Source organism: Barbus barbus, assembly GCF_936440315.1.
Source record: "Barbus barbus genome assembly, chromosome: 24".
In the NCBI taxonomy this organism is placed as follows: Eukaryota; Metazoa; Chordata; class Actinopteri; order Cypriniformes; family Cyprinidae; genus Barbus; species Barbus barbus.
This window is the reverse complement of record NC_136752.1, coordinates 11,576,114-11,600,164: the sequence shown is the minus strand read 5'-3', so window position 1 is coordinate 11,600,164 and position 24,051 is coordinate 11,576,114. Positions and strand designations below refer to the sequence as shown.

Here is a 24,051-nt window from a genome sequence, read left to right as displayed (position 1 = left end):
TTTTTTTATGAATCTTTGCAAATTGCCTTTCCTAATAACGTGCTAGTTAGCAAGTTTGGTGGCTAAATGCGGCTAATGTAAACAGTCTCATGAGAACGGCTCATCAACACACAGAAGAAAGCGGCGGGATGAGAAGTGCTCATTAGCATTTAAAAAAAACATGCACTAAAACGGGCTGCTGTGTTTTTGAAAGGGTATGTTATAGACTTTTCATTAAGACCCTAAAGAATCATATCAACTTGGGTATCCGATGACCCCTTTAAGTACTAAATAAATAAATAAATGTTAAACTAATTTTAAAAAGTAAATTAACTAATTTACAAGAAAATGTGCAAATATCAGGAAATTGTTCCAAACCAGGGAACTGGAAAGGTCATTGAAATAGTGAAATTTCTGTTATAATTTTAGTTATAATCTGTTGAACAAATATCTCATTGTCTAAATATTACTTAAATATAAAATTTGCTTGTAAACTATACCGATGTCCAAATTGTGAACAAACTGCTGTCTTATTTAAGTTCTCTGTTTTTATTAATTTGTTAAACCTGTTCACAAACCATTGTAAATCATTCATTAGTAGATCAAAAGAAACGGAAGTAGTGACAGATTTCTTTTGACATAAATCTGAGTGAAATATATTCTGTAAAAAAATAAAAAATGTAGGGTGGAACTTGGTTTTGTCCATAAAGTTTGGATGAGGGTTATTATAACTAAAAATAAAACCATGAAAAAACATTCTCATTACTTGAAATAAAACATTAAAGTGCCCCTATTATGGATTTTTGAAAATGACCTTTCATGCAGTGTGTACCACAGCTCTCAGTGAATGAAAACATCCTGCAAAGTTTTAAATCTGAAAGTGCACTGTGTATAAAGTTATTGTCTCTCAAAAGAAAGAGTCGACTCTGAATAATTAAAAGGAGTTGTTTTTAAAACTAATCCCAAGTCTTTTCATGTTGAAGTCAACATGAAACATTAGCATATTGCCTGCCCTCTTGTCTTTTCCCATTGGTCTGAATGAAAATGCAAATTCATTCTTTGCCACTAGGTGTCGCATTTGGAGCGGTAACGGCTGTACACAAAGCAGCACTGCCCTTACAAACACTGCTTTAAATGAAATCGGCCAATTGGACCAATCACGCAGATTAGCGTCATGTAAAGTAGGGGTTTGGAAAAATTAATCACTGAGCTAATCGTTTGGGAATTGTTGAGCAAGTAAGGTAAAAATAAATGCATACTGTAAGAAAATGAAAGTGTTTCTTGACCTTGCATGCATGTCAACCTGTTGTTGGGGACTCCCAAAACCAAAATATCAACCTTTCATTACCCATAATAGGGGCACTTTAGGGGCACATTATGTTTAACTCAATGTACTAAAATATCTAAAACTTAAAGGGATATTTCACCCAAAAATGAAAATTCTGTCATTAATTTCTCACCCTCATGTCGTTCCAAATATGTAAGACCTACTTTCATCTTCAGAACACAAATTAAGATATTTTTGATGGAATCTGAGAGATCTCTGACCCTCCCAAAGACAGCAATGTAATTACCACAATCGAGGTCGAGAAACGTAGCAAGGACATCGGAAAAATAATCCATATGACATCAGGGGTTCAACTGTAATTTTACAAAATTACGAGATTACATTTTGTGTGAAAACAAACACAGACACAGAACAGCATATGAAGAGTTCAGCCTTTTTTTTAACAGGCTTCATTATGTTCAGTTGTTTTAATTTAATTGCATAGAAAAGGACCTATGCATTGCCATTAGAGTAAAATTACTGAACCTATACATAGGAACCTGATAAAAATGCTAATTTTAGATGAAAATTTCAGATGACACTTAGAGGCTTTTGCATCTGAACTCTTCATATGCTGTTTGCGTTCAGTGGATACTCTCCAAAATGGCGGCAGAATGACGCGAAGGAGACAAATTTTTTAATAAAGTCCTTATATTTGTTTTCTTTTGTGCACAAAAAAGTATTCTCGTAGCTTCATAAAATTACGGTTGAACCCCTGATGTCACATGGATTATTTTACCGATCTCCTTGCAACATTTCTGGACTTGTAGACCTGTCTATGAGAGGGTCAGAGAGCTCATGGGATGAATCAAAACTATCTTAATTTGTGTTCCGAAAATTAACAGAGGTCTTACAGGTTTGGAACGACATGAGGGTGAGTAATTAATGACATAATTTTCACTTTTGGGTGAAATAACCTTTTAAGTAAACATTTCTAAAAACTATATGGACTAAATGATCGGAGATGTCCAGCAATGCTGCCAGAAAGAAATCTGTCGTATATCACCAAAAGACTTTGTTTTGACATTTTGATAAAAGTTAAGGTAAAAAAATAAATAAACATATGCATGGATGAATCATAAACAATCAGTTCTATAGCAAAGAGATCTTAAATGTATTTTAAATAATCACGTAAAATAACCATAACAAACAAAATCACAAAAAACAAGAAAGGTCCTAGAAAAAATCATTGGTGTAAACATGTGGGAACCCTGAATACTATATATTCCCATCTAGAAAACTAGAGTCAGGTTTTTTGCCTCTTTTTCAAAAGCTCCTTATTCTCTCCTCATCCCTCACTATAATGCCGGATCTGATGATTGAAGAGAGAGAGAGCTTTGGCAGGAGGAATTTCTTCTCTGTTTGCTACCAGCACAAAGCAGGAGATCTACACTAATGTGAGACAGAAAGTGTGTGTGTGTGAGAGAGAGGGAGAGAGAGAGAGAGAGAGAGAGATATATGTTTCTGTGTGAGTGAGAGTTCTGGTCCGTGTATGCATGTGTGTGTGTGTGTGTGTGTGTGTGCATATTCTAGCACCTGTGTGAGGTGATAAGAGACTGCAGCAGTGAAAGCTGCCTTAGAATTCATTGCAAAGAAATGAATATAGTGGAGCAGGTCTCACACACACATACACACACACACACACAAATAAAATCACTATAACTTTCAAATACAGTCTGTCAGGTGATCGTAGCTGCTGCTGCTGGCCGGCTCAGTGACTGCTGTTAAAACAAAATGAGATTTGGCCACAAAAACTCACGTGATGGTGTCAATCATGTCCAGACCCATCTCCACACAGCAGTGAGCGTGGTCCGCTTTGGGCTGAGTCAGGCCGGACACACAGTAATAACAGTCTCCCAAGATCTTAATCCTCCTGCAATGGTTTTCCTGCCAATCAGACACACAAAAGCACGATGGGAGATTTTTGAGAGAGCTCACAAAGCCAATAAATTGTAATAAGTTGAAAGCAAGTGTGATGATTAATGTCACTTATCCCCCAGGTTATACAGAATTTGATTTCTTACATATGTACACAGTTTATAAGTGAATGAAAGAATGATCATAGCACTGCTGAAACAAACTATTAGAATTTTTTTGCCTATTTTGACAGTTAATAAATGAGCAGATGAGAGTTTACTTGCCTATCAAAATGAAGAAATATAATATACACTTCTATATTTTTGTGCTTGTCACTTTATTTGGAGCTTGCATTAAGTCACAAAATGCCTATAGCAAAATGATATAAAGTGAATTAGTGTTCTATGTTGAGGAAAGAAATAACCTGCAGCACTGCTGTTAAAATGGTCACTGACTTGCTTGCTTGCTTATGTGGCTTAAATTTAAAACCAACTAAACTTTCTACACTTTTAAAATAAAAATGTTTGGGCTCAGTAAGATTTTATTTTTTGAATGAAAAACCTTTATTCCGCAAGAATGCATTAAATTAATCAAAAGTGACAGACAATACATTTATAATGTTACAAAAGATCTAATGTAGTTCTTTTAAATGTTCTATTCATCAAAGAATCCTGAAGAAGAAAAAAATCAGTTTCCACAAAAATATCAAGTCGCACATATGTATTCAATATTGATAATATTAAAGAAATGCTTCTTGAACACGAAATCAGCATGTTAGACAAATTTTTGAAGGATCATGTGACCAAAGGAACCAAAAGAGACACTTTGTCAGATTTAGACATTTTTTCCCTAAACTATAGTTAAGTAGGCTACATACACACCCAGATACTGATACATAACCTTTTGCAAATATATTATCAGGATTAGACCCTCCACATTGATTAAACAGAACAATAAAACACTTTAGACTAAAGAGAGCAAGACAAACAGAAAGACAGAAAAGAAGAAACTCTACAGATCGATTGCTCTATTTGATTAGAAATGCATCATCTGTCACCACAGGGCAGGAGGAGACTGTGGGAAACCCCCTGTCACAACACACACACACACACACACACACAAACACACACCATCTGTGGCAGTAATTTCCAACTTTCGTCTGAATTTCAAACTAATGTCAAACTTGAAAAAATGTTCGCTTGAGTTGCATTTCACAAAAAGCTTTACTTTTCTCTGGAACAGAATGCATTTAGCCAAAGATTCACACTTGCTGATTTGGGGATACAGAAAGACAGTTCTCTGTGAAAGTGTTGGAAGAAAGGAAAATTACGAAGGTAAAAATTTGAAGCTAATCTGCTTTTACACGTGACATTTTTACCTCTTTCTAATACACAAGAAACCATAGTTTTACTTATTGGAGGATTGATAATTACAATGCGTGACAAAGATCCAAATAACGCAAAAGCCTGTAGTAAAAGCTGCACTTTAAATTTGCAGTTATTCAACATCAAAGACACTCATGTAGGATCTCAGACAGCACCTTTGAAAAGTGAAACACAATCATAGCTGTCAGGACGGCAATTTAGCATTTACTGTCAGGGGCTGCTGAAATATTTACTACAGTGTTTGCTAAGACAGTTATCACTATTACTATTGTTAGGGATCAGAACAAACTCTTAAGATTTTATTATACCTCTGTGAACAACCTGTCTTGCACAGTTTGTTCTGTGAACATTAAAGACAACAGATATCACTTCACTTCAAATAATGCTGTTTGTTCAGGATAAGGTGCGCTAACATTTTTCTAAATTATCAAACTTATGATTTGTATGTGGCAGACAGACAATAAAATGAATGAGAGACTGTACTTGTTTGTGTGTGTGTGTGTGCGCGCGTGTGTTACATATAACCCCAGTTTCACAAACAAGGTTTAGGCCTAATCTCAGACTAAAATGTTAGTCTGGGCTGTTTCAACTAAAAGAAGCTTGCATTAACTGATCTTAAAATATGTCAGTGCATTTGTTTTGTCTCAAGATGCACACCAGTATTGTTTTTTTCTAAGACGTGTTTATAAAAACTAATTAAATGTCCTAATTGAACTACTGGCTAATCCTGGTTTAACCTAAGCCCTGTCTGTGAAACCAGGCCATAATGTTTTGCAGTCGTTAAATTGTTTTTGAGGAATTCTAATCTCAGCAACTGCACACTCTGGATTGGTGTAGAGTGGTTTCTACTAAATCACTTCACATATACTACAGTTCAGAAATGTGTGTTTTTCTGCTAAATCTTCAGTCTTCTTTCTCACATCACATGATCCTTTAGAAATCATTCTAGTATGCTGATTTGCTGCTCAAGAAACATATTATTAACAATGTTGAAAACAGTTGTGCTGCTTAATATTTTTGTGGATTTTTTTCGGGATTCTGTGATGAACAGAAAGTTTAAAAGATCCGCATTTAACTGTGAAATAGAAATCTTTTGTAACATTATACTGTAAATGTTTTGACTGTCACTTATGAGCAGTAGTGTATGTAAATTCACGTTGAGTTTTTCTCAGTCAGAAGTCTTGAGTCCACTGTGATTTTTATGATGCTGTACCATCATACAACTCAAGCGCTTCCTCTCTCCCACAGTGCACAGAGGGACTCTATGAGAAGCTGTGGCCACTAATGGGGATTATAATTATAATGCTAATTAGCATACTGTAGTCAAACTGTGAGCAATCATTTAAGTTACCGCATATGCCCAGTGATTTAAGATTCTCTCCATACATACGTGTCAATAGCATTACTTACTGTAGCGAGTTCATCAAACTTCCCGAAGAGTTCGTTCAGCAGTTTGACCAGCTCCTGTGCCGTGCACTGTGAAGCTAGACTGGTAAAGCCCACAATGTCTGCAAACAGGATGCTGCACAGAACGAGAGGACAACAGGTTATGGTGATTCACACGAGATCTTACACAGTTACACCTACACTGTTCTTTGTAACGGCATGTGAATGACTCAAACACTGTTTTATCAGAAACATGCATTTGAATGAACATACAGTATATAGGATCTATTTTTTCATGAAAATATTAAAGTCAGTCAGATTAGCCCAGGCCAGGGGTCCATGGGGTACTTAGCTCACTCAGTCGTGAGTTTGACTCAACTGAGTGTTCAAGGTTTGGCTGGTTAGTATAGGCCAATTAAGCACTCAGCATTGTATCATTCGATTATCATGTTGGTAGTGTTATTATTATTAGCAAAAAGGAATTAATAATGCAATGACAGATCTTTTAAACTGTATTGTGATGTATTTGAGTGAAACAGTTTCTCAAAAAAACATACAGTAGGGCGACGAATTGGTTCTACATTGTTAGTTGATTAGATGGAGGCAGATCTGAATGCAAGTTTCTTGTCGACTCTAAGAAAAGTGTGGAGTTTAAGCAGACAAATAATTAGAGAAGTTGGTATATACTGTAAAAAAATGTAAAGATTTTTAAAAGTTGTAAAATAAAACAAATATTATTGGAGGAGTTTTTAGAAGAAAATACTATTTCAGTCTTTTAAATTTTTATGTTTACTTCAGCGTGTTATTTGTCATTTCTTTGTAATTATTTATGAAATTTATTTGCAATTTCTGAGAGAAAATCGTGTCTACACTTTTTTTTTTTTTCAGTGTACGCCACCAGAGATAAGTATTCTTTCACCAGAAAATTTAAATATGAGATTAAAAATGACATGGACAAAAAGAAAAAAGAAAGACAGATTACATGAATTTAGAAAATATAGTGCATTTTAATTTTATGCTGACTTCAATTAAAACAAAATTTTAAATTATAACAAATTTATTTTTGTTTTACTCTCAGATTACGTATTTCAAACTTTATAAAGGACTTCATTAACATGAAAATGCAATGCTGTGATTTAAATAACATCTAAATATAAACTAAACTCTAAAAAAAAATCACTAATATCAGCTAAATTGAAAGGACTCAAAATAAACATGAAAGAAAACAAAAATCTAAATTCAAAATTACAGTAATATACTAATGGCTCCAGAGTCTTTAGCTAAATGGCATTCTGACTCAGGTTATGGTCTCAAAAAAACCTATATCTCAAAATTAAGCAAACATGGCAGCAAGATATGAATGAGAGTACAAACATATAGCTTTTATAGCGCTCACAGATAAAGCCCTCTCCTGGAGCTGGGCCTGCATTAACATAATATTTTAGACAGTCAGTTAGTCATGGAAAAGTTATTTGTATGCATCATCTTTCACTCACCAATCGCTTGGCTGGAACGGGTCTTTGAGATGGCATATGTGTGTATGTGCTATTGTGTGAATTTGCCCCCCAGCACTGCCTTGCTCCATCTCTCGCTCTCCGTCTCTCCACATGTGTGGGCAGAGTGGGTTAATTGAGCAGCTCTTGAGTTGATAGCACTAGCGCTGTGGGCGCCGTACATGCTGTGCGAGCTTTGGTTGGCAGCCAGACACAGGAACTTAGACGACTGTGCGTGAGTGGAGAGTTGTTGACTCTTATTGACTCACTGATTCAGTATTCGCAATCACAATTTAAGTACAATGGAATTGACACTGTCTGTCTAGTCTGGAAAAAAACTATGTGTAGTGCTCACATCTTTCATTCATGGAATAACACACTCTCTCTTGTTCTTTCTGTACCTGACGTTGTCATGTCGTTGGATGTATATCTTATGGAAGATTCTTTCTGGTGGCTTCAGGAAGTCCTCCTTCATCTCCATGGCAACATTTCTGGGCAGCAGGCTCATAAGAAGGCGTTCCTGTAATGTTTCCATTACATTTTAGGATAAAATCAAGTTTCTGAATGTCTTCAGTCAAGTTTAACTCTTTCCCCGCCAGCATTTAAAAAAAAAAGTTGTCAGCCACAACCAACATTTTTGATCGTTTTCATAAAATATTCATGGCTCCAAGAATATTGTGCTATATTAATATCTGAACAACCAATATCAACAGAAAATACACACAAAAAAGTTTTATTCTATCTTAAAGGGATAGTTCACCAAAAATGAAAATGATGTCCTTAATTGTTCACCCTCCTTTCATTCCTTTGTTCATCTTCAGAACACAAATTAAGATATTTTTGATGGAATCCAAGAGTTTTCTGACCCTCCATACACATCAACACAACTATCATGTTCAAGGCCCAGAAAAGTAGTAAGGACATTGTTAAAATAGTCCATGTGACATCAGTGATTCAACCTTAATCTTATGAAGCTATGAGAATACTTTTTGTGTGCATAGAAAACAAAAATAACTTTATTCAACGATGTATTTTCTTCCAGGACAGTCTTCGATGTCGCATGGACCTTTCTGGGCCTGGGCAGTTGCGTTGCTGTCTATGCAGGGTCAGAAAGCTCTCAGATTTCATCAAACATATCTTAACTAGTCTTCAATAACTTCATCAGTCTTATGGGTTTGGAACGACATGAGTGTGAGTAATTAATGACAGAATTTACATTTTTGGGTGAACTATCCCTTTAATGCATTTGGTAAGTTATGGGTAAGTTTCATTAAAAAAAGAAATTTGCATTTTTTCAGACTAAGCCCCAAAGGGATTCAGAACAAACATCAAAGCATAGATGGAGTAGATTGCTTCCAAAACCTCCCCCAAAGCTTACACAATCCTACACCACTTCCTGGGTCAACATTTCATTTGCTAATGCTGGGCAGTTTTATATGCTGTTTAACATTTAATCACGTTATTTTACGCATGCATCTGCTTACATATGCGATCGCTTGTTTCTGCTTCTTCTTCATCTGTGTTTTACTCCGGAGATTCAGTACTCTTTCAGAAGATGTCTAATAGCGCCCCCTACTGTATAACCATATTCTGTCAATGGTGGGGAAAGAGTTAAACTGAACTAAAAAATAAGCAAATAAATTATTCTAGTACTCTGCAGAATTACTTTACTCATTCTTTAACATTTCTATTTCCACATAATTTAAAACAATATAAAGTTGTTAAAAATATGGATCGCACTTTATTATAAGGTCCCAAACTCCTAATTTTCTGCTTATTAATAGTTAGTAAGGTAGTTGTTGGATTAGATTAGGGAAATAGTATATGGTCATGCAGAATATGTGCTTTATAAGTACTAATAAACAGCCAATATTTTAATAATAGGCATGCTAATAAGCACTTAATAGTGAGAATTAGTCCCTATATTAAAGTTTTACCAAACTATGAAATAACACAAATGTGATTTGGAGAATTCTGCAGAAATTATAAATTACCAACAAATTAACTTTTGTTTTTTTCCAACATGAGATTTTTTTTATCCAACAAATCAGATTACTGTTGTGTAGGTAAACATGCAAATATGTAATGTATGTTACATAACAAATGTGAAAGTCTCTTTAAGTAATGTTCACCACAGACATGGAAATATCCAAGAAAAGCCATGGCCTTCTGGTTGGTCTTCAAATTGACGTCACGACTGAACAGCTCCATAAAAAACCCATTAAAATGATTGTGATGGCCATTGTATTATGGTTACTGTTAGTTTAAAACCGGCCACTTCTGTTATCTGTAAGCGTTTTCTCTAATGAACTCACTGATAGCTGTAAAGTGGCCAATCTCTGTGAGAGATCACAGTTCTCTGTGTTAGAGTTGGTTGGCATGGCAAAGGTAAGTTTCCGTGGAAACGCATATAGTTCATTGCCAAACCATGCGTTACTAAAAGCAGGTGATAAATGTCTTCTCGATGAGCAAACCCCAGCGAGCCATGCCACCTGTGTTAGAAACCCAACGGGTCACTTTGTCACTCGCCTGCACTCAAAAGTTGAGCTGAGAGTTGGGTTGAGAGTTTGTAGCAACATGACTATAATTGTCTAAGGATTTTGAAACTTAAAATCAACGAACACTGTGTTTGTTACATATACATTACATGTTTTTCCTTGCTGACCAAAGTTGTATGGAACTGGATAGCTATGTGCTGCATATATAATCATTTTAAAATGTTAATTAGTTTCTCAAAAAAAAAAAAAAAAAATCACTGTTGTGAACATTTTTGGGAAACCAAGATACACTCTTTTAAGATTCCTTGATTAATAGTTCAAAGGTCAAAATGACAGCAATTTTTGTAATAAAAATCCTTTGTAACATTGTACATAGCTTTATTGTTACTTTTGACTCATGGGGACTTACGGTGGGGGACCTAAATTGAGGTCCCCACAGGTAAACAAGCTTATAGATCACACAGAATGAAGTTTTTTGAAAATCTAAAAATGCAAAAAGTCTCCTGTGAGGGCTAAGTTTAGGTGTAGGGTTGGTGTAGGGCAATAGAATATAGTATATAGTATAGAATCAGTATATTTCCTGAGAACTTCAACACTAATGTTATCCAATGCCTTCTTGGAACTCAAGCCAAAGGCTTTCCTTTGAATGTACAATAGATCTGTCCAGTTTATTTTCCAACTCGCCCCAAATTCGCTCAATGGGGTTGAGGTCTGGACTTTGAGGAGGCCAGACTATTATTTTCAATGTTCCAGCAGATTCCTTCCATTGTAGGTAGTTCCGCCAATAGTCCCTTTAATAGGTATTGTAATGGCCAATTCTACAAAAACAACTGCAATCTCTTAAATATATTATCACAGTAGAAGTAGTTGTAGTAATAATAGTATTAGCATTGTTAGTATTATAAATAATACTTACAATTATTCAAATCACAAAAAAAGTTATAGAGGTTGTCTCTCTGGCCTCCCCTTTTCCATTTAATATTTCCATTTAATCCATTTTTTTTTTTTTGATTAAAATATTCTCCCTCCTTGTTATTTAATTCATCTTTGCAAGAAACTCTCAAACTTTTGAAATCAATACATATGCCATTCTTGCTGAATGTGCACATAAATGACAGATCATCTGTATGTCCAAATGGAAAGATGACAGACCGGTCCATATCTCTGCAGTGAGTGCACACACGTGTGTGAGAGTTTGTGTGTCAGAGAGAGAGTTGTGCGGTACAGCTTGGTGTGATGTATAGAGTGGGTAGTGTTACCTTCTATTCAGGGAGTTTGTTGGGTAGGAGGTGGATGAGTCATGTGCAAACAATTATAACCAATTTTCAGTCGCTAAGGAACAAGGGGAAAGTGTCCTCTTCGCTTTAGTTTGTATGAGTATGTTTTGCATCTTTCCATCTTATGCCCCTCTTCACTTCATTTATAAATCAATCAGTAATTATCCACTGCAATCTACCCAGAGCTCGGCGAGGGAGATAAGTTATGCTAATGTTGCTATTTGATTCACATTCTTTATCATTGATATAATCCACAATGACAGCGAAAGATGAAGCAGTCTCACTGAGAAATAAAGTGGGATGGTGGATCTGGCTTTTTCCAGTAGGTTGCCGCTGCAAAAGAATCTTTGAATAAGTGTACCATTTTTTTTCCCCAGAAATGTCCATCCCACAAATACGCCAACAGATATGGCAAAGAGTTTGCTCTAAGTAAAGAAAGTCCTGTTTCATTCAGGATTGGGTTTATACAGTAGAGGTGCTGCTGTGGATCTAGATGGAGGGATGGAAGTTGTTTAATACATTCAGGCTTTGGCTTAACTGTTTGTTATGCTACCCTAAAATGTATGGTGCCAGAAAAACAAAAAACGTTTTTTTTTTACCAATTTTATTAATTAAACTTTTTTTAGACGGCTGCATTAATCAAAAAAAGGGGAAAGCAAAGAAAAAAAAAAAAACATTTGTTTGACTTTAAAATCGACATTAATTTAATTTGCATTTTACTGTAGAACAAATTAAAAAAAAAAATTGTGGGGTGGGAATTGAATCAAATTGGTTTGCTGTAGATTGTGTAAAACAATGTTCTGCATCATTCAGAAATGAACTGAAAAAATGCTTTTAAAATTCTAATTCAATTACTGATATTAATTTTAATTTTATCTGAGATAGCAAGAACAAATTGGAATTTACACTAAAATTGAATAAAGTATAATTAAATATCAAGACACACTTTAAATATTAGTGTAACAGCCTTGTTTGAAAGTTGTTCGTTTTTTTACTACCGTTAAAATGTTTGGAGTTGGTAAGATTTTGAACCAGAAGAGTTTTGGAACTGTGCTTATGGACCGATGACACAAAGGTGAACCTTTGTCTAAATGATGGGAAAGCAAAAATGTGGAGGAAAAAAAGGGAACTGCAAATGATTCCAAGCATACAGCCTCATCTGTAAAGCATGGTGGAGGTGGTGTCGTGGCATGGGCATGCATGGCTGCCTCTGGAACAGGCCCTCTCAACTTTACTGATGACTTAATGTAGGATAACAGTAGCGGAATGAATTTGGAAGGGTACAAAACCATCTTGCCTACCAATATTCAAGAAAATGCAACCAGATTCATTGGGAAGTGCTTCATATTACATTGGACAATGACCCAAAACACCCTGCTAGTTCAGTCAAGGAATTTATAAGGGCAAAGAAATGGAAAGTCTTAGATTGCCCAAGTCAATCTCCAGATTTAAATCCGATTGAATATGAATTTCACCAGCTGAAGAGGAGAGTAAAGGCAGAAACTCCCCAAAACAAACAACAATTGGAATTGGCTGCATTAAAGGCTGGGAAAAGTATTTCAAAGGATGAGACCAAGAGTCTGGTGATGTCTATGGGTCACAGACTCACTGCTGTGATTGTGCGCAAGGGATCTGTAACTAAATAATAGCTTTTAATCTTTTATATCTGCCTTATGTTCAACCGTCCCAATACTTATGCTCACATCAATGAGTGTGATGAACTCTAAAAGTGCTGTTCTTTTTATTTGGTAAAACATGTATGTGTTCAAACGGCTAATAATAAAATGTGACATTCTGTAGTTTTGTCTCATAATCATCTTTTAATCATATTTGCAAATGTCTTGACTCCACAGCCAACAGAGAAATTTTGTCTTTACTGTTCCAATACTTATGGAGGGGATTGTACTGTACATACGCACGGTGACGAAGGAGATCAACAAAAAAGTATTTTAATTAGAAAATCAAGGAGAAGGCAAGTAAACCAACTTAACAGACAAGAACGGACCAAAACTAATGGAGAACTGAGGGCTTATATGTATGAACCAAACAAAGGGAACTAATGAGATGATTAACAGACAACAGGTGAACTGAATGACTAATTAAACAGAATGGGGAAAACTAGGTAAAAGGGGAAACACTGAGACAGGAAAACCACAGACATGTAACAGTCAGTACACCCCCTCCCGGGAAGGCGCATCCCTGCGCCGCAACATATTCCAACTGAGGAGGGAGGGTGGGGGCTCTGGAGGAGGATGTGGAGCAGGAGGAGGGTAGAAACAAAAATAGTTCAAAGAAGTCCAAGGGGGAGTGGAAGGTGGGAGGAGCCTAGGGGAAACCCGGAGCAGGAGGAGTCAGATGTTGGTCCAGAGATCAGCCAAGATGAAGCCCCAGGGTGGAGTCGAGGGAGGGAGGAGCCATGGTGGAGAAGGCCTAGACCAGGGGTGTCAAACAATTCCTGGAGGGCCACAGCCCTGCAAGGTTTAGCTCCAACCCTAATTAAATACATCTGATCCAGCTAATCAGCTCCTTCAAGCTTATTTTAAAACTACATGGTTTGTGTGTTTGAGCAGGGTTGGAACTAAACTCTGCAGGGCTGTGGCCCTCCAGAAACTGAGTTTGATACCTCTGGCCTAGACCAGTGGTTTTCAAACCTGTCCTGGAGGACCCCCTGCCCTGCACATTTTGTATGTCTCCCTAATCAGACACACCAAGTTTAGTGCTTGCAGTCTCTACTAATGAGCTGATGAGTGGAATAAGGTGTGTTAGATGAGGGAGACATACAAAATGTGCAGGGCAAGGGGTCCTCCATGACAGGTTTGAAAACCCCTGGCCCAGACGATTCCCTGGGGACGACTGATGGAGATGGAGCCGATCGAAGAATAGCCCCAGATGGAGCCGAACAGATGGCGAGCCAGGGCGACACTGAGGATCCGGAAAGCCAAGGCTGAGCTGAAGGCTCAGCTGGCCGAGGCGGAGATGGGGATCTGGAAGACCGCAGCAGAGCCGGAGCAACTGAGGATGAAGGCGGAGTGGAGCCCTGAGGCGACCGCTGGTTGACAACAGACCAAGGCGGAGCCGGAGGCACAAGGGAACCCGGTGCAGCCAGTGGGATGATGGGCCACGGTGGAGACAAGGGAGCTAGGAGCCAAGGCAGAGCCGATGGGTCGAAGGACCGAGGTGGAGTCCAGGCCTCGGAGGCTGGAGGCGAAGACAGGGAATCCTCACGCCTAGGCAGAGCTGGAGACTGGAAGTCCCGAGGCGGAGGATCAGAGCGCCCAGCTGGCGCTGACTGAGGGCGAGCTGAGGGACTGTCAGGAACCAGCGGAGACAGAACTGAGGAACTGGCTGGATTTAGGAGAGGAGGTGGGAGAGGGAGGCTGGGAACACAGGAGAACACAAAGGGAACACAGAAGAACAGGAGCTGGGTCGAACCAGCAGAGATTCAGGGCTGGGCGGAACCAGCGGAGACTCAGGAGATGGAGGAGAGCTGGACGGGACCATCAAAGATGTCCATAAATTCCTCAATTATATAGTCCAGTGGCAGTTGCAGCTCACCCTCAGCAGCGGAAGTGTGGGCGGGGCTTTCCTCAAAGCCCTCAATCTCCACTAAAACTCCCTCAGGAACCCTCAGGTGTTGCCGGCTCACGCACTTGGTCAGGACATTCTTGAGACTCAGGCCTCTGGTTTTTGCGTTGGCTCACGTGTCACGGCAGGCTAAGGCTCTCCGTCTGCAGTGGGCTCAGGCGATACCTCCGTGTAACGGGATGACGTGATGACAACCATGCTGGCTGGTCACTGGTTTGGAAGTGGGGCTGGAGATGTCCTCATCAGCGGGGCAGACGATGTATAGTCCATTATTCTCAAGCACCCAATCCACACGTGGTGAAATTGTCCCGAGGACCGCTCCCGAGGAGGTGTGCCTTAGACCGCTGGATAGTGCGTTAGGCCAACTCCAAAAAATCCCTGGTGTGAGTCTCTAGGGAGCAGTCCCTCTGCTACAGGCATAGCAGGGCAACATTAGGATTGTCCATGGTGACAGAGGAGTGGGGAAAAAAGGAAACAAAAACGCAGAAAAAAAAAAAAAAAAAAACTGTAGTGGGTCTGTTCTTCTGTCATGTGTTGGTGATATACATTTACATTAATGCATTTAGCAGACGCTTTTATCCAAAGCGACTTACATTGCATTCAAGTTACAGTTTTTACATTTTATCAGCTATATACATACTGTAACGGCCAAAAATATGTATTTGCATGCATCACAGTATTGTGCGGTGTGCCCTTTAAGAGACTGATCACTTCATTTATAACGTGCACTATATGGTGATGACGTAGAAAGACTACGTGACTGTGAAATCAGAACCACCATGGATGATAAATCCGCTCTGCCTTCTTGTTATTATTTTGTCTTTACTTTTGTTAGTAAGGCCAAGAAAGAGTTGAAAGAGTGAAAGAGTTAATGTCTCATGTATGAGAGGAGCGCGTTGTCGAGTACCAACCATTAAACAACTTTTCGTTTTCCATCTCTTTCATTTCATGGATTTTAAGAGTTATCCGGGTCAGAGCATTACAATATGCACGGTGACGAAGGAGATCAACAAAGTATTTTAATTACAAAATCCAGGAGACAAGGCAAGTAAACCACCTTAACATAGACGAGAACGGACCAAGACTAAGGGAGAATTGAGGGCTTATAATCATGAACCAAACAAATTGAACTAATGAGATGATTAACAGACAACAGGTGAACTGAATGACTAATAAACTAGGTCACAGGGGAAACACAGAGACAGAAAACCACAGACATGTAACAACAGTATTTCAAAATGCATGTTTTTCTTTTATGTACGGCAGTGTCATATGATCCTTCAGAAATCATTATAATATGCTGAATTACTGCTCAAGAAACATTTATCAACAATGAAAACAGTTGTGCTTCTCAATATTTTTGTGGTATAGAAAGCTCAAAAACATTTATTTATTTTTAAAAAAATTACTGACCACAAATTTTGCGATGTACTGTAGGTCTTATAGACCAGACAAAAGAACACTTGATTTACAGAAAGCTATTACCTGTTTAGTTGCAGTTCATTGAATTCCAGTTCCAATTTAAATTCCCAATTCAACTTTGAGTCAAGCTGTATTTTTCTCTTGCAAAAAAGTACTGTTAAATTATACACAATAAAGCATACATTAAGAAACTAAAAATGATCTATAATGATTTCATGTTGACATGTTGAAGTTTACATTTGCAGCTAGTACGCCGAATTAAAATGCTAAGCCATTACTCACACTCAGCAGCAACGAGAGCCTGTTCTGAGGTGCTTTTGTGGGCTGTAATGGCATTAAAGTTGCATACAGCCTGAATACCAACTAAGTCAAGCACCTGACCTTAGACCCGATCTCACAACTGTTTTGTGTGTCTTAGCATACATGCATCTGTGTGTGCGTGTGGTTGTACGTGTTTGCAGAGAAAGCTTGACCTTTAAGGTAGTCGGGTTGGAGGGGGGTAATGAAAGCAATCTTGCACGGTAAATTACCTGCCAAAACTGCAACTTTAACTTGTGGGAGAAAATGAAGCAGCTGATCATTTCTTTGAAAACATGAAGCTGTTGGTTTGTGTGTAAGCCAGCGCATGTGTTGTGAAAGTCTGACCTGTTTCTCATTCTCGTCCTCTAGTTGCAGGCGCTGTTGGATGCAGTTTCTGGCCTGTAGGAAGGCTTTCCTCTGGGCACGCTCAGTAAGGACTCGCACAAACACACCCGACAGATTCACGCCGACCAGCAACACTGCATTTGCTACCAGCTACGAACACAGAGAGAGAGAAAAATAACAGGGTTTGTGTGACCATCTCTGTTTACCAGACCATGCTGAAGGATTCTGACATTTAAACAACATTTGGCGACTGATTGCGAACTTTCAATGAATGGCGTACTGGTAAGTGTGCGCGTGTGTGTGTGAACGAGAGTGAAAAACGGGGCCAAAGAGTGAAACTAGCTTGAAGGAGAGATGGAAACAGATGCTGAGAATGGGGGAAGGGGGTTCATTTTTTTTCAATCCAACCTGAGATGATAAACTCGAGCGCGGAGACGGACACAAACCCCCCCATGCTAGATAGTCTGAGAATCTCTATGGATTAGCTTCTGTGACCGGAAGAATCAGCAATTCCCTGGCTTTTGAGTCACGTCACTTTAAACGGGCACCTCTAAGGGCTTTGTATTGTTCATTCATAGAGCAACAGAAAATTAGATTACCCAGAATCCGTTCAATTGGTCTATGCATTCTTTTAACAGGCCCTTTGTAAATGAAAGTGAAGGCCATTTGCTAAATTAATATGACATTATTACAAATCATTAGCAAGGTTATGAGGTTTACAAGTTAGCTAACAAGGCTAATAAGCAATGTGAAGTGACATACTGCCAAGTATGGTGACCCATACTCGGAATTTGTGCTCTGCATTTAACCCATCCAACGTGCACACACACAAAACAGTGAACACACACACACCGTGTACACACACCCGGAACAGTGGGCAGCCATTTATGCTGCGGCGCCCGGGGAGCAGTTGGGGGTTCGGTGCCTTGCTCAAGGGCACCTCAGTCGTGGTATTGAGGGTGGAGAGAGCGCTGGACATTCACTCCCTCCACCTACAATCCCTGCCGGCCCGAGACTCGAACCCGCAACCTTTGGATTACGAGTCCGACTCTCTAACCATTGGGCCACGACTTCCCCAATGTGGCATATGGAAGCGTGTTTCTGCCACGCAATTCTGTGAAAAAAATAAATATGAGATGAAATATGATAAATATAAACTCAGAATTTAAACTTCCTTTCTTTTTTCCCTCAGAATTCTGATCTTACATTTCGCAACAGAGGCCATTTCCACTAGTGTGTTTTTGTTTTTAAAATGAAAATGATCCTCGGCTACACTGGCGTCTTCACTGCTTTTCAGAAACGATCTCCGTCCACACTACACAACCGAAAACACAGATCACATGACCATTCGTGCCAGTAAATCAATGAGCATGGTGTTATTGTTTACATTGTCGTCAGGATATGCAAAGCAAATGTGGGCCATCGGTTTCAAAATTCTCTGTTTTAGTCTGTTTACATGGAAACGCAACCCGAGTTTTCAAACTAAAACAGGGTCTGCAGCATTTTGAAAAGTCTCAGTTTTCGAGGGTAAACGACAGGTGTAACCTTAGCAAAAGTTATGTGTTTTAAAAAGAAAACACACTAGTGTAAACATACCCTCAAGTGTTGTTGTTGTTGTTTTAAAAAAGGCAATTGCAAATATTTTCTCACAATCCTGACAATTGCGCATTTATATCTTAAAATGCATTTCTGAGTTTATACCCCGCAATTCTGCAATTATGTCTTGCAATTCTGAGTTTATCTCACAATTCAGACTTTTTTCCCAGCATTTCTTAGAAAAGGGAATTCAGAGATATAAAAGTTGCAATTTTGACTTCTATAATAATTGCAAGTTTTAGAAGTCTGAATTTCGAAATATAAACACAGAATTCCAACTTTCTCACATTTTTTTCTCAGAATTCTGACTACATCTTGCAATTCAGTTTTTTGTTGTTTCTGCTACAGAATAAAAAAAAAAAAAGGTATTGGTGACTTTTTATCTCGCAATTCTGACTTTTTTCGTAAGTACACATTTATATCTCACAATTCAGACTTCTATTCTCAGAATTGTGTGTTTATATCTTACAGTTCTGAGACTATATCTCGCAATTATGAGTTTATATCACAGTTCTGCATGTATATCTGGCAATTATGAGTTTATATCACAGTTCTGCATGTATATCTGGCAATTCTGAGTTTATATCTCACAGTTCTGCATTTATATCTGGCAATTCTAGGTTTATATCTCACAATTTTGTTTATGTCTTGCAATTCTGAGTTTATATCTCACAGTTCTGCATTTATATCTTGCAATTGTGAATTTATATCACAATTCTGCATTTATATCATGCAGTTCTAGGTTTATAGCTCACAATTTTGTTTATATCTTCCAATTCTGAGTTTATATCTCACAGTTATGCATTTATATCTTGCAATTCTGAGTTTATATCTCACAATTCTGCATTTATATCGTACAATTCTGAGTTTATATCTCACAATTCTGCATTTATATCTTGCAATTCTGAGTTTATATCTCACAATTCTGCATTTATATCTTGCAATTCTAAGTTTATATTTCACAATTCTGTTTTGCAATTCTAAGTTCATATCTGACAATTTTGTTTATATCTTTGCGATTCTGAATTTATATCTCACAATTCTGTGTTTATACCTCACAACTCGGCATTTATATCTCACAATTCTAAGTTTATATCTCACAATTCTCCTCAGAATTGCACAAAAATGAAGCTAAAAAGTCACACAATTACCTTTTTTATTTATTTATTTTTTATTCAGTGGTGGAAACAATCTTCCATAGTGGCCAGTTTGATCATTGGTTTTAGCTATTGATTGATTGTCATTGATCAAGGATTTAAAGTCATGTTATTGGCTTATAGACTGCTGACCATCCTGTATATAATGCGTGATGTGCATCAAGGTTACAATGTGACAGTCTCAGTGAGAGGCTGTGAAAAAAACCTCATTAACTCAGCATGTGAATGGTGACAGTTGTGTCTAGATGTGAAGTGCTCTTGAAGTTTGGAGAGCAATAATGAAATACTGTATATGCTGTGTGCTGTGCCATGCTGCTGTTTTAATGTGAAGTGGCATGCTGATATTTTTAGATCAGGTGCTTTTAATGAGTTTATGTCGATCCTCTTTGCTTGAGGTCTTTGGAGCGTTTTGATTGGATTTTAGGCACTCTACTGGTCTTTTTGATGAAATCAAGGCTTAGTAGGTCACCAAATCTAGTCCCTGTTCTCGCAGGTTTGGTTTTTGATGACGGAAGCTGCAATTCCTGTGTGAGCATTTGTCACAAACATCATTTAGCATCCAGCGAGGATGTAGCGAGACATGTGAAACTGTCACGGCGTTCAGTAAATCAGAGCTGTAGAGGTTACAAGCTGAACAGAAATGTGTCATTTTGTCAGTCTGCCAGATTAAATGAAAGGTCACTCTCCATATGAATATCAAAATTAATATCTTGCTCTGTTAACAGCCTCACTCTTTTCATTTGATCTTTCTTGTTCTGTTTAGATTTACGCTGTTTAATGTCTCAGAGACACCACTGATGTATAACAATAACAGTAGTGATATTGAAATTAGCCTCTTATTTTCATGTCAATTTCTTTAATTATATGTCGCTAACCTAATCCTATCTCGCTTCTGTTAATGGAGGCTTATGCCTCTGTGACTGGTATCTATTTCAGTAATGTTGTTTCTGTTTTGAATCAGTTTGACCTCAGCAAAAATACATAGCAAACATAAACAGCTGGCTGAAGAATGTCAAAAATTGAGGTTCTGTCTTTATTTACTCTCTCATTTTATTCCAAACTTGTATCACTTTATTTGTTCTGTGGAACACAAAAGAAGATAAAGTATTTTGAAGAATGTAGATAATCAAATCGTTTTGGTTACCACTGACAAAGTACGGACATTTCCCAAACTTTACTTTATCTTCCATAGAAGAAAAAAAGTCAGTGTTCTGGAATGACATATGGATAAATGATGACAGAATTTTCTTTTCTTTTTCTTTTGTGAAACTTCTTTTTATGTATCAGCCTGATGCTTAAATGTGGTGTATTTGTTGAGCTATGAAAATTACCTAAATTGAAACTAAAAAGAAGAGGTTTTTCAGGTCTGTCTGAAAGGTCTGCATGCAATTAAACCCCAAACAGATCATTAAATGTTTAATGTTTACAATGGATTGTTAACAATTTTGTGGTAAAGGTAAATCTCTGTAGCTACACTCATGCATGCTGTTCCTGACCTATTTTTGTCTGAAACATACTGAACTGTTTAAAACAGCTGTGCTATAGTACTGGATATCAGACCTACAGCCTTGTGTTTATGGCCAAAGCTGTGCTGACATTTAGCACAACAGCACTCTTGCTCATGTGATTCTGCTTGATTGTATATTACGCTGGCTGGAAGAAATATAATTAAGGGGAAAAGGAATATAGTCCCAGTTAGAGGGAAACTTTAAATGAAAACAATTTACAGCTGTATCACTGAAGCTCTATTTATATTTTTTGTACACATTTTCATAAATATCCAACTGGCTAAGCATGTAATTAATAAATAAATAAATAATTCAAAGGTTATTCCACTAGTATTAGAGTCATTTGTTGTCTCAGGACATAAAATAAAATAGCATGTAATCTCGCAGTAAAATTCTGACTACTAAAGCTGACGATAAAACACATTTTTAGTTTTAGTAATTTCAGTTTTTAGTATAGTATTATTACGCTAATTTTGGCACAGAGGCTGTGCAAGCTATTGAAACATCCAAATAATTTCAGTTGTGATATTCTTAATAATGGTGCTGAAGTCAGACTGGCCTTCGCGCGCTCTTCATGACACCTGTGCGTGCGCCCACAGCCCTCATGCTCTACCAAGCGCGCTAATCGCTAGTGCATATGACACGCCAAAAGCAATAAATGCGATTTTTTTTTTAGGGATGGAACGTGCAATCACACAACTTACCGGTGTCCACACGTGAGGTCTACGCGCTGTTACCGATGTCGCCGTCACGATGAAATGCGACGCAGCCACAAGGATCCCGAACAAAACCGCGAAGAGCGTCCTGACCGGTAGCAGAGAGTAGGCAACGAACGTAACCAGCATCAGCTGCCAGACACCTTGCTCAGGTGTTGCGCTCGGTGCGTCAGGCCCCTGCGCGCCCTGCGTCCCGTGACCCAGCACGAGAGGAAACGGACAACAGAGCAACGCGAACGTGAAGCTGAAGAGCAGCGCGAGCCGCGCGATCTGCTGCAGCTGCGTGACCTGCAGATATTTGACGTTGGTGACGATGAAGAGTGAGGTGAAGATGACGCAGTGGACCGGGTGCGAGCCCTTGGACACGGTGAAGCGCGAACCGGCGGAGAGCAGCTCCACGAGCGCCAGCGCGGACGCAGCGAGGATGAGGATGGCCAGCGCTTTGAGCGTCGCGGTCTGCTCGAGCTTCAGGTTGTACTTCTGGAAGAGAGTCTCGAGCTCCTTGCAGTCAAACTCGCGCTCGCACGCGCCGGCCAGGCAGCGACTTTTCCTCCGCCGCGTGCGGACTGTGGGAAACGGAACTTCGTCCATAGCGGGGCCATTCATACAGCCAGAGCTCTTCTTCACAAGCAGCGCATGTCTGGCACTTGTGGTCGCGGTCCTGGTAGCAACCGTCTCGCCTCGAGAAGGGCTTGCGCGCACTGACCCCAGCTCGAGACTGTCTCTAATCCGCAGCACGCGCCGCCACCATCCACAGGTTGTAACGAGCGCCTCCTCTTTTCTCTCCCTCGCTCTCTCTCCTCCCTCCTCAAGGCGGTCTCCAAGGAACAGACCACCCGCTGCGTTTTCTCGGCCCCAGAAAGAGGTTAACATCGACCGCGCTGAGTCGGGACTCCCCTCTCCGCATCCTACAGCTGCATCTCGGCGCCGCGGCCGGATCACGCATGCGCAATGTCAGCGCGAGATTGAGAACCCAGGCACGTCTCCCAGTCCTCAAAAAAGATAAGACAAGACAGCAGCGCAGCTCTGACAGGGCTCGTCTTAAATGGGAAAATGGCGAGCAGTAGGGCAGCCTCCGCGTTTATGAAACGAGGGAACTTTGTTTTCCTTTCGACTCGCTAAAACCGAAATAACCCAGTCTTCCCGCCGTGCGCCTATAAATAGCTCACTGATCAGTGGCCTTTTAATTAAGCACTTTAATTACAGCTCGAGCCTTTGTTTGGGGTGCCGTTACCGATCCGGCGGCGGAGCAGGTGTTGCGGATTACAGATCGCATTCATTTTTTATTCTCGCGCATCTGCAGCTAAATTGATTACCGCCGGGTGCCTAAGTGGATTTTTACGTTGGGACAATGGGGTTGAGGAGGTGTACCCGCTACTCCATTCATGATGAGCTTCTTGTGTTGACTTGGCTGCTGTTAAATGGCCCGTCAAGAGAGCGCTCGAGTCCCGCTCCGACCCTAAACCCAGAATAGAAGCAGACTTTGGGCGCTGTTAGGGCCCCTGGCAACTCTACAAACACATAAACAAAGTTATTGCTATTTAGTAAGTTTCATTTATCTCATTGCTAGGATTGGTCACACCAAAAACAATAAATTTCCCAATAAAGTTGGAAAAGAAAATCGCGTGTTCACGCCACAGCTAATAACAATACAGAAAAGTAATATCATTGTAAACACTTTCAGAGAGATTTTTTAAGGCTTGTGGAAGATTAACACATTGACAGCCAATCTAAATGCATCCAAATTTAAAGTGTGGACTGTTAAAATAATTTTAACGTTATCACCCGTTATATATATGTATGTGTGTGTGTGTGTGTGTGTGTGTGCGCGTATACAATATTTATGTTTAAATGCACAAACATATACCGATACCGATTATGACCAACACATAAGATCATGTAAACAGCTGTATACGTACATGCATCAAGTATACATACATCATCTATATATATATATATATATATATATATATATACACACACACATTTATACACAGTATTTATGTGTTTAAATGCACAAACATATACTGATACCGAAAAGTTTCACAATTTCAAAATTACAGAAACGTGTTTTAATTTGCATGATCAGATTTCCAAAAGACCAGTCAAATCATGCAAAATGTCAGTGGTTCTTCTGTCTATTCAGGGCCCGTAAAGCATCAGAATCCCCTGAAGCAGACAAATAACCCAGAATCATCTTGTTTTAGTAGCTCAGGATCA

The 24,051-nt window shown here is 38.9% G+C and overlaps 1 protein-coding gene across 1 annotated transcript in view; it reads right to left on the bottom strand.

Annotated features, from left to right (window-relative positions):
* Positions 1 to 22,771, bottom strand: part of LOC306844139 (adenylate cyclase type 1-like) — a 49,952-nt gene extending 27,181 nt beyond the window's left edge. Inside the window, exons 1-5 of the mRNA XM_079376081.1 lie at positions 21,820 to 22,771; positions 16,855 to 17,004; positions 7,829 to 7,947; positions 5,959 to 6,070; positions 3,066 to 3,193 (exon numbers count right to left, since the gene is read on the bottom strand). Coding sequence (XP_079232207.1) covers positions 3,066 to 3,193; positions 5,959 to 6,070; positions 7,829 to 7,947; positions 16,855 to 17,004; positions 21,820 to 22,704 — 1,394 coding nt within the window. The 5' untranslated portion in view covers positions 22,705 to 22,771. The remainder of the gene's footprint in view (positions 1 to 3,065; positions 3,194 to 5,958; positions 6,071 to 7,828; positions 7,948 to 16,854; positions 17,005 to 21,819) is intronic.
* Positions 22,772 to 24,051: the final 1,280 nt, after the last annotated feature.